This window comes from Pagrus major, chromosome 9, assembly GCF_040436345.1.
Source record: "Pagrus major chromosome 9, Pma_NU_1.0".
Lineage (NCBI taxonomy): Eukaryota > Metazoa > Chordata > Actinopteri > Spariformes > Sparidae > Pagrus > Pagrus major.
Window position 1 is genome coordinate 13955854 of NC_133223.1, and position 11899 is coordinate 13967752.

The window sequence follows — 11899 nt, forward strand, 5'->3', positions numbered from 1 at the left end:
TTAGCATGTAGTTTGCCTCTGACAATCAGACAGACGCCTCCCCACTGTTCTCCAGCACACTTAAGTCTAGGGACCGTCTTTAATCGGTGACCAGGAGTCTGCAATCAGCTGAGGGTCTTCAAAACTCAAACATTCTTTTACCAGATCCATTAATAAATGTTTGAGAAATACACGTGTTGAGATAATTTGTAAAAAGCTCAGCTGCTTAATGTGCAAATATAAATAGAATCTGATAATTCATCGCACCAGGCCTGACACCACAATGACCTCCTTGTTTCTGCATAAAGCCAACATGAATTATAGATACAAAATTATTAAAACAATCTATATTTTAATTTGCAAACTTATATTAGATTACAGAAAAAGGTATTTGGAAGAGTCAGTACATGTGTTGCTAAGTTTTAAAAGGGAGATCTTTGAAGGGAGTACATAAAGACCTATGCAACCACATTTTTTACATCAATAATTTTTACCTTTATCACTGGCCTCTAAAGGATACTATAAGCTACAATCGTCGTAGGATTCATATACGTAATTCACAAAGAAAAGCTTATTTACCTATTAGGAGCCTGGGTTATAAAAGTCTTTACCTTGCTGGTGCCATTATTTTGTAAACACTACCAAGGCGTTAACAGGGTGGTGATGGAGAATTCCTTTAACTCCAGAATACAAAAAAAAAAAAAAAAAAAAACACTAGCAAACAAGATCAGGAAAGCAGCTGCCTACAGAACAGAAGGAAGCCAGCCCAACAAAATGGGGGATAAGAAACTATTTCAAATTATTGCCAAGAACACAAAACAAAAAGTATCAACACATCTGACGGAGCCCCATCCAGGGATGCCATGGCACCTGTATCAGGCCGTTCTGAATCCATGTTGTTGCACTAACGCAGCATGTTAAAGCAGACACTTTGGCCATCTTGGAACATTTTGATCATCATCATCGTGTCTGCCATAGGCAATTGCAAAATAATAGGAATAACTATTCAAACAAGTACATTATACATTCTCCAACAGCAGTAGGTTTTACAGAGGTTTTTTTTTTAGTGGGATGGCTTATTGAGAAGTGGATTAGACATACAAAGACTTCAGCGTGGTGGCCGGGCCACAGACTACAGTTCCCTTGGACGACACCGCCCCCAGAGCTGTGGTGCAGGTGCTTCAGGAGCAGAAAAAAGATGGGTGCAATTTACACCTCTGTTCTTTCAATATTCATCTACACCCCTGAGAAAGCCAGACAGAGATACAGGCATGGGAAACAGGGGGAAAAGGTCGAAGAAGCACACACAAAAAAGGGACTAAATTCCCACGGTGAAGGTGGTTTGAAGGACTGTGCTTGTTGGAGTGGCGAGGCGTAGACAGGTTAGTCTTCATCGTCGTTCTCGTCGTACTCGTCTTCGTCATCGTCGTCCCCCATATAAGACACTGGAGTCTCCACGCGAGAGCCGCTGTAGTGAGAGTCATTCGAGCTGGAGGCCATGGTGCCATCAGTGCAACCGTCACTACAAAGAGAGGAGTGAAATGTTATCACTCGTTAGAAGGTGATGGAAAACAACATCTGTTTTCTATCATATTTATGGGTTGAATCACAGGTTAGCCCTCACACCTTGCAGGGTAACGAGCTCCATTGGCAGAGGAACCTCCAGTGATGTAGACGTTACTGATGGGACCCTTTGCCATCTCTGAAAAAGGAAATAAGAAGGGTTAGGGCTGTGACCTAAAATCAATAACAACTTCTCGTTTTGCTGCTGTGAGCATATCGCCGCTCATAAGGCCACCACTTCTTCCAACAAGTTATGTCACTTTGTCAAACACCACTATATCTTTGTTTGTATTGTAACATTAAACGGCAAGGAACAAACAGAAAAGGGATCCCAGGAGATACAATAACATTTTCCTCCACTGACATTCATCCACTGCAGTTAGACTGAACTGTCTGACACAGATACCAAATTACTGCAGGCAGGCAAATTTCCCCCTTATTTTCATTCAAGTTAAAAAATGTTAACTTTCAATCCCACGTCACCTGCAGTCCCACAATGCTTTGCAAAACGACCGGCTAATGTGCTGCAGAAAATGCGATAGGTAAAGATTTTCAGTAATACCTGGAGCATTTATGCTGTTGCACTATAAAAGTGGCATAAAAGTGCAGCAGTTGACTGGCAGTTATCAATGTAATGAATGTAATAAGTCAGGCAGAGGAATCCAAACAGACAGCGCTTTACTTTAGGAAATGTTGTTGGACCATCATACCCTACTATATGCCAACCAAAATCAGCACATCAAACCTCTTTAAAGCCTGCAATTTTGTAGTGTGTGAGTTTAGGTTTAGATTGAACACCTTTGTTTTTAATCAAAACAAATGACCGGAGGAGAGGGTTCTCTTGCTTTAGAGCTGAAACTAAATAATTTCATTGCATGTTCTTCTCACGTGTCATATTTCCCTGCATCTGAGACACCTGGACGGCTCCTGCTGTGAAGTGGACACGAGAGAAACTGCTTACCCTTGGGGACACGTTGAGACTAAGGAACCAACCCAAAAAGACGTAGAAGCCTTTCAGCTGCAGATTGTAATCCAACCAGTTCACTGCTGCTGCCTCTTTTACTGTTCATTCCTTTGTGATGTTTAAAAGTGATCCGCTGACCAAACTAGAATTACCGCCTTGCAGTTGTATGCCTCTGCATACCCGGCAAGTTCAAATTTACTTCCAAGTCTGTTCAGACTCGCGTGTAGTGAATACGTGATCAAAAGTATTCAGTCTATTTTTTGGAGAAATGGGAGTTCTCACTATATTGACATGTATGATTCCAGCAAATAATTTGCAGTGAGAAACAGGCTGTCTTCACTTAGAGACTAGTTTTCTAAAAAAGAGCACAGAGGACTGATGAAGAGCTTCATCACATGCGTCAACGATCACCTGAAGCTCAATATCGCCAGATGCTTCACACACTTGTTCAATCCAGCAGCACAAAGGATCGCTACAATCAGCAGTTTCAAGTTGGGCACCCAAGATTAGTGTCACCAATTCATTATCTGACCAAGTGTGAAATATGGTCACAATCTCCCCTGCATTATTTTATATAGTAGACATTTGTGTCAAATCTCGTCAAAATTAGCGAATGAAACCTTGAGTCGTGACCAAAGAGGGGTTTTGGGAGGTCACAGTGATCTTGACCTTTGACCACCAAAATCAGTTCAATCTGGAGTCAAACTGGATGCCAAATTTAAAAACACACAATAGTGTTCACAAGACTGGGACGGATGTGGAGAGCTAGATAACATTATGCCTCCCGCCACGACTATGACAGGGGTGAAGGCATTAAAAGCTCTGAGAAATGTCCTAGACCACTTCAACTTTACAGTTCTGGTACCACGTCTTAACGGTAGCTCCTCAGCGACTGACTAATAAATCAAAATGAGCATGTGGTACACTAGGGGCTGTAGCACTGACCTATAACGTAGGGCTCCAGAGCTTTGGGCACCAGGCTTCGTGCAACCTTCAGATCCTCTGGAGAACACTTCCCCACCTCCAAACCACAGGCCATGCCCATACGCTTCAGCACCTCAATGTCATCGTGGATCTCAAACATGCTGTCGAAATTGAACAAATACTCGAACCTGGAGATGAGAAAAAGGGAGAATAGGAGACACAAGAATGGGTGAGTTATCAATTTTTAACCAAACAATAAGTGTTACTAATCTAACTTTGAAATGGTTTGAGGAGTTTTGAGTGAAAGACAGTGTTGATCAATTTTTAAGTGGCACTAGACAAGTTTTCTGCTTCAATGTATAATTTTGAAGTAAATGTTGCTTGCACAGTTAAAAGATATAGAATAATGAAACCTTCAGCATTTACATTAGTCCGTTATAAACCTGTCACTATACAATTTTGACTGCCAAGAGGCACGTGGTCACCCAGGAAAAATAAGGTTTAGGGGTGATCCATATCTATTAAAAAAATTAAATGATTGAATAAACTCATGTTTTGTCCTGTATTTTTATTTGTGACTGAGAAAAACATCCAACAATCCAACATATCCATCATGTTTTAAGCAGCAGTATAGGTCGTTATAGGTATAGTATATTTTTGTGTTAAAAAGTTTAACATTTCAGCTTATTTAAGCTGCATTTACACCAAATCCAGAGTTGTGACGTATTGGGAACCCCCACTGATCAGTTTGCCAAAAGACGAAGCTGCTATGTTGTTATGCTTCTAGCATGCTGGTCCTACTAGTGATCGTTTGTCCTCATCGAAGGATTAAAAACAATAATAACGACCTGCATGAGATCAGACTAGATCATTACTGTGTGTTTTAAACTGGGGGACACGACCAAACCGAAGTGAAAGTAAAACTTAATGCTACACAGAGAAATGCCCATTGTGTTCCCTCTGTAGCATTAAGCCATGCTAAATAACATGACCAGCTACTGACTCATTCTACTCTGCTTATGATCTCCAGTCATGCCTCTGCCACAGTAGGTTAAGTATGCCGGTCCTACAGTGATCGTCGGCATCCACGGGTGTGTTTTAAAGTGGTGCACAATGCGAAACTGAGAATACACACGACACATTACACTCCACCATGGCTTCAGTCATAGTCTGATCGCCATCTTATTTTTTTGGCCACCAGATTGTGATGCCGGGCTGCACTGCTTCAAAAGTTGAGTCGGCTTCAACTTTTCCACCGGAGTCGGCTGCGCAGCCAAAACGGACTACCCCAATTAAAATGAATGGGGAAACGTACATTTTTGGCGCAATGCCAGATCCAATGTGAATTCAGCCTTCGTGTGCCTTTGTTCACTACTTTGGTTGGAAATATAATGTTCAACCACTGGCTTGAAGGGTAATGGATTAAGTGCATGTGTTATTGCAGATTACACATTGATGGTTTATACATGCTCTCTTCCTTTCTGATGCGACAATAGTTTTGATCTATTTTCTTTGAGTTTTTACCATGAACGACACATAATAGCAAATGTTAGAATATAATAAGGTAATAAGGTTCAAACTGCTACCAAGCTGCATTCCAGTCATGCCATGTAGCACCATCAGAACCATTAAATCATAGAATAATCCAATACACTTTTCCTTTACATCTACTTGAATGAATGAAACCAGATGTTAAGGGCAGGGAGGAGAAGAGTATTTACATTTCATGTCACAGGACTGCTGATGTTCCATCTGTGGTTACCCTTTAAAATTAAAAAGGTACGGCATGGACGTTTGTTTGTACAAATATTTGTATCCTATAATGACCCTAATTATTACGTTGCATTTAGATGCCAGTGGGAAGGTCTCACAATTCAAATTCTTCTGTTACAGCTTCACATACTGAAGTGATGAGTCATCTGCTCAAGAAACTGTCTTATGTTTAACACACTCATCCCAACGCCCAAGATTTATAACCTCGCATTTCAAATTACTTTTGGAAAACCTGCAAAAGCACTAAAAGCACCTAAAATGAAGGGTAGCACAGTCACATACTTGTCATTAGAGATGCTGCAGTCAATGACAGTTTTCTTGCTGGTGTTGACAATAATGAAGGGAAGGTGGATGATGGAGTTGGGAGGTGGAGGTCTGTTTGCCTGCTGCTCTGTCTGTCTGTTCCGCTGAACCAGGTTCTTAAAAGCTATTTGCTGTAAGACAAAAACAAAACAAAAACATTTAATTTATTAGGTGGACCTGTAAACTCTAAAGCAATCCAATGCAACAGCCTGCCATAAATTCTACCTTCACAAAGACAATAATGCTCAGTTGTGATTGACGCTGTCAGAGAGGTGTTAATTTAACTACATGCTTATTACTGAGGTCACAGTCAAAGGTGGTGCGCTGGACTACATCATTTTAAAAAGGGGCTTCTCATTTTCCTCCAACCTATTTATATATATGAGGGGGACAGAATATTGGAAAAACCTCTTTATACAAGTCCAGTTCAACAACATAGCAAACTACAACCTCAATACAATACAGGTGTACCTAATAAAGTGGTCACTGTGTGTATTTTTTAAGGAGAAGGTATGCACTTTACTGAAAAGCAGACAATTAAAGAGCCCTTATTTAACTTGCTTGATGTTTTCGTGACATTGAACAATAACCTGTAGCAGAACTGATGTCATAGATATGGAGGTTTCATGTGAACCCCCCTGGACACAAGCACTCATATTATTCCCACCTGCAGTATGAGCTCCTGAAGCTGTGATTGTTTCTGCTTAATCCTCTCCAGCCGCCTTTGTCTCTCCACCTGCAGTTGAAATGAAGGCACAATAATTAAGAATTATTACATCAGTAAAAGACAAGATATCTCCAACAGGACGGTCTTCACTGTGTGTTTCTACCTCGAGGTTTTGGCACTCTTGCGCTGAGTTAGTGGGAAGGCCAATCCACTTGATTTCTTTCTTCTCTTTAGAGATAATGTTCATGGCCATGAGCACATTAAGTGCATCGTAGACACGCCGCCGAATGTTCTTCTGGTCATACACATGCTAAAATGGAAAAACATGATTCAAAATATCAACAAAAAAATCAGTGTAAAGTCTATCAGTATGCTATATGCTTTATTTTTCAAGTATTTCTGTTGGGTGTTAAACATGTTGGCGTCACGCAGCTGGAGCACTCACCGAGTCATTGGGTGACATGTGGTTGTCTGCAGAGCTGAATTCTGCGACCAGTTCATCTGCCACTTCATTGTAGGTGGTTACGCCTTTCTTCTGCACCTTCTCACACACTTTCATGGAGAAATGCCTCAAGCCCTTCCCATTCTTTTCCCCTTTCTTACCACGTTTTCTGTGGACAACAAATCCCACATATCGCTCAATTTTCACATCAAACACAATGATTAGTACGTCAAACTTATTCATTTTCTTTTAAATGAAATATCAGACTTAATACATGCTAAAAACGTTTAACATTATCAACAATGATGTTCCAAGCTTATAAGCAAAAGGACCTTTCAAGACTTACCCTGATGACCAAGGAGAGGCATCGGATGGTTGACTCTGAGTGAGGAACTGGGAACTTGGTGTGTGTGGACTGTTTACCAAAATGGTATTTGATACCGTAGGCCTCTGAGGTGTTCCAATCACCTACAGAGAACAGAGCATAAGAAAGGAAAGAAATCATTTCATGACTATTGTCTTAAAGCAATAGTCAAGTACCCATGTAGAGCACACAGGTTCTGCTTGTTGTAATCTTCACTCCTGTTCATACTGGCCAATACAAGAAACCCTCCTAATGTGCCTTTAATGTAAGTGACAGGAAAGAAAATCCACAGTCATAGTTTATCTGAAGCTTAATATGAGGTTTTAAACCAAACGTTGATGAAAGGGTATACATTACACTTTTTCTAAAACTGTACATTAAAAAAAATACATCAGTTTAACGGAGGGGATTAGGCTCATTTAAATGGAAAGTCAGACTGGTGGTGTTCAGGGACCAGGAGAGACATTAGTTATTTGAACACCAAGGAATTTGGCAAGTTTAACCCTTTCCACAGTGGAACCGGTCCAAAGTGGTCACGCCTTGTCCTTTGACGTCTACAACTATCTCTTATCTTGTCGACATTAGGAAACAGGTTGTTGCCCTGACAACTTCACTCATTTAGTGTTGTAGTCTACAACTTTTAATGTGAAGTGTTCAGCTCATAATAAACAGGAATACTGCATGCAACAGAAGCAGCACAGCTGAATTACAATTATTCAATTTGTCACTTGACAAATCTCTCATAAAACACAATTATGTTTCAAATGCCTAACATCTTTGTATTGTGCTGCCAAATTAACCACCGAACGTTATTTAAGTCAAGTTTTAATGGAGGAAGAAACCATTTAGCATTTCAGACATCTTAATTGACTAAACAATTTGTTTATGAACATGGTTGGTTACTGATTAAAGACATTCATTAAACTGTATGTCCCCGATAGTAATATGAGGCATCTAGGAGATAGGTGATCTATTCCTTCACTAAGGTGATATCTAAGCTGATTTCCGTTATGTATATATTCCTTGTATATAATGGGATGATGGGTGTAATCCTGCTGACTGTAGAGTTGATAAGCTTAGGATCAACTGCCTCCACCTACCCTCCGCTCGGTCACCTCACTATGATAATGGAGGGGCTTACACAACAGTAAGACATAGCAGAGAAACCCAGCAAATAATCTATAAACAAACGCATCTGTGGATCACTGATGATGCAGAATGTTGAATTTTTTATATCAACTGAGAGGATCTAAATTATAACAAATGTAAGAAAGCACAAAAGCCTGAAGTTATAAGACCACACAGTGTTATAGTTGCGTGGAGCATCACTCACCATGTGTGGCACATGTTGCATGTGGGCAGCAATGTTCACATTGGATGGCCCAAGAGTTTTGGGTAGTAGCTGTTTGGCCACAGGGGCAGCTGTAGGCTGGACAGTAACCAAAGATAGGACGCCTAACAGAAGACATGAGAGGACCAGTAATGAGTAGAGCTCTTGGTTGATACTCCATTGCCCCCTATCGTCTAACTACAAGCAAACAGACCTCCACCAGAAGAAACAGTGTTTCTGTTGTGGGACAGGCAGTCAGTTAAACTACAGTGTACGAAATGCAAAGAAAAACACTGTGAATTGTGTGCAATTGCTGTATAAAGGCAATTACTAGTAACTTTTACCTTTGCTAGGGCTCAGATTCTGATCGATGAAAACCTTCAGCTCTCCATTTGTTTCAATCAGACCAGCCTGCAAAAGGACAATACATTAATAAACTTAAAAAACAACATTAAAGACATTACAATGGTCCAAGTTAAAGCAAGAGAATGTGACTTCCTGGAGAAAGATAGTCTCCTCCCCAGGTGGTCAAATACTGACGCTCTGGGTTGGCAACTCGGGTCGGACACCAAAGTGTCAGTAAATGACAACCTGGGGAAAAGACCCAGCAATCAACTGGCTTTCTCTGGGAGGTTACAGTTTGTTGCTTTGAACAAAAACACTACAAAAAGAGACATGATGTTATACAAGATCTCATTTTAACACACATCCCTTCAGCTATAGTGCCAACAAGGTGGCACGTGAATTAAAATACTTTTTTCCACTGAAAAGCATGCATGTATCTACTTACATCTTTAGCCATGATCCCAAAGGACCGGAGGAGTTGAGCTTCAGGCTAAAAGGAAAATGTTCTCCTATTTGTGGCTATTCAGACCCCTGTGGACAGAAATACAGCAAACTATTAAGTGACAATGGTAAGTTTCTAATATCACCCAAACATCACATTATCCCATTACATTTACCGAGCTTGGACATATCTTACTCTGTTTTTGGTATAAAATTCAACTGCACTTATTTCTGAGGCCCATTTGATGTGCTTGCTGCCAGCACACTGTACAAAGCTACATCACTCACGTTAGCTCGAGTTAACGGATATTCTTCTCACAAGACAAAACTGGTGGAAAATGTGTGTCTGCTCGATCCATCTCAATCGTATGAACCTTTGGGGGGAATTTCAGAAAGCATCGTGCGTGCACAAAACCATATTAAACCAGCCCTTGATGCTCACAACTTTTACTACGCTAAGTGTGCACAAGGCCTACTTCAGGTACCGAGCACGTCCGGAGGAGAAGCATCGTCGAACTTCTGCTACAGGTCACACAAACATGCTAACTTTATCACACGAGCGCAAAACTAGTAATTGGACCAAAGTGATAGCACCACGCGGTTACAGATATTACTGTTGCATGCGGTAGTAACAGCATATATATCACGCGACGATAGCAATGAACAATCTTTTGTTGAATGCAGCTAGCTAACTGTTACTGCTAGCAGTTAGCGTTGGATTCAACTTGCTGGCGCTAGCTAGCTGGTTAGCTTATGCACGTTTTGAAAGGATTCACGTAAAAAAAAAAGAGCGATATTTGTTTCCGTGCTGCATGTTCCGGACAAAATTGAGTATGGGTTAACAATTAAGATATGCGTGTGCATTTCGCACGGTGAAGAAAGATAATATATTGATTATGTGCACTTACGAGTGCACTCTCCTGTTTCTTCGACGGCTGTTGTTGTTGGCATTTGAGAATGGAGGAAGAGGAGGTCTAAATCCCTACCAAACAGGAAACAAACTAAGCAATGTCGAAGTACTTTTTAATAATTATATAGTTAATTCCAGGGACGAAATATTTTCCTAGTGCTGGGTATTTAACTTTAGTTTAATTTTCTTCAAGTTTTGGTCATTTTTGCATCGTACAGTAAGCAATGCCATGATTATCCCTGTTCGTCCACTACTGGAGCTGTATAAAAAGTGATCGCTTTCATTTCAAGAAGCACGAACCACTGAATAATTAACAAAATAAAGTTGACAATTAAATAGAGACAATATATATTTTATTCAGACTGTGAATGTAATGATATTTTCTAGTCACACCCAAGTTTCTAGATGCACCACAACTCCTAGCATACCCCTTAAATGACTTGCCTGTAATTAGCTGGATTATTCATGTTTAAATGTGGTTTATCAGCAGTCACGGATCTCTTTTAGTCAGTCAGTCAACAAACATACGAACAGTGAGCTGTTACGATCAGAACCTCTTGCATTGTTTTTAATTTATAATGTTTACTTAACCAGCCTGATTATTGTATTGTGAATAAATTATCGACGACTAAATTATCGTTACTTGTGTGATTTGATCGGGCATTTTGAACATTTGTTTTTATATCGTTTCAGAAGACAAAAGGTAGGTTAAAGCTCTGATAAAAACGTAATGTTTAATAAAAGACGAGCTGATTTTGTTGATGTTTCTAGGTTAGTTCGTTCACAATTACTGTGAACCGTTAAGTTAAACTAACTAAAGCCCTGCTAATGACTCCGTTTTCGGACGGTTCGTTAGCAACTTCCCAGATTAATTAAAGTTACGCACAAAGTACAGCGACGACTTGTAACTCACTTTGCTAGTCGGCAATGTCAACTGTACATTACAGCTACAAGCTAACTCGCCTCACGGCTGAACAGGACCACCGGCGCTTTGTTAACGCTAGCTAACTGACGGTACGCTAGCTGCTAGCTTGTGGACGACGGAGCTAATCCACAGCTGTCACCCACAACACTGCTACAATTAGCTGCAATTTCTACCGTGGTTAGCGTCCTGCCTGGCTCCAGTATGTTTCTAAGACCTCAAAAACACAAGAACTTGTAAAACAGACATCTAACGTCAAGAACTTTATTTTGCGGCAGCTGTGTAGCGAGCCACAAGTCAATAAATGTGGCTTACCGGTGCACTTCACAAGTTAGCAAATCGCTTGTTAGCCTTTTCTATCCACTCTCTGCTAGCCTTGCTACAGCAGCGCGTCTGACAATCTGATCTTGGCGGTGTCTCGCTTTCGCGGCCTCTGATTGGACAGCATCGATGAGACGTAAGCAAAGCAGTCAAAGTAGTTCATGCCCACAACCTGCGCCTCCTGGGATTGGTGGATACCAGCCTGCTTCAAAGATACGTAGAGCGCCCCCTGCTGCCCAGGAGTGTGACGGCACGTTTCACTGCTGCACTTGTCACTACAGTTTTTCTCCATGTTTACTCCACTTCACCATTCACAGGTTTCCTCCATTCACACAAAAACTGTAACATTGAGCACAATAATGAAAACCCAGATGTCGTGTATCAAAACCAAACTCCAGACTGCCACACTCTGAGCATGCGTCCATTGTTTTCATTCATTCATTCATTCATTCATTCATTCATTCATTCATTCCTTTATTTAGCAGTTAGTTCATTCAGCTTGACATAATTTGCTTTGTTACATTTTGTATTTATGATTTCAGCATTATGGTAAAAATGAGGAAAATGAGACAATTCCCATTCATTTCTGTACGTTTGAACATGGCCTCATGAAGCCAAACCATATATAAACAGTATTTTGATGGTGGTGTT

The 11899-nt window shown here is 40.6% G+C and overlaps 1 protein-coding gene across 4 annotated transcripts; it reads right to left on the minus strand.

Annotated features, from left to right (window-relative positions):
• Positions 1 to 311: 311 nt before the first annotated feature.
• On the minus strand, positions 312 to 11376 carry tfdp1a (transcription factor Dp-1, a). Of its 4 annotated transcripts, none has more exons than XM_073473534.1 (12): positions 11243 to 11376; positions 9100 to 9185; positions 8654 to 8720; positions 8313 to 8434; positions 6962 to 7083; positions 6619 to 6784; positions 6337 to 6483; positions 6174 to 6242; positions 5486 to 5637; positions 3452 to 3618; positions 1606 to 1681; positions 312 to 1501 (listed from the first exon to the last, which is right to left on the minus strand). In XM_073473534.1, exons 2-12 carry the CDS (start codon positions 9109 to 9111, stop codon positions 1363 to 1365), a joined length of 1239 nt encoding a protein of 412 aa, XP_073329635.1. In that variant the 5' UTR covers positions 9112 to 9185; positions 11243 to 11376; the 3' UTR covers positions 312 to 1362. The 4 variants fall into 4 exon arrangements, with proteins under 4 accessions (XP_073329635.1, XP_073329636.1, XP_073329638.1 ...); XM_073473535.1 differs by lacking the exon at positions 11243 to 11376 and adding an exon at positions 10004 to 10070; XM_073473537.1 differs by lacking the exon at positions 11243 to 11376 and adding an exon at positions 9384 to 9537.
• Between the last annotated feature and the right edge of the window lie 523 nt (positions 11377 to 11899).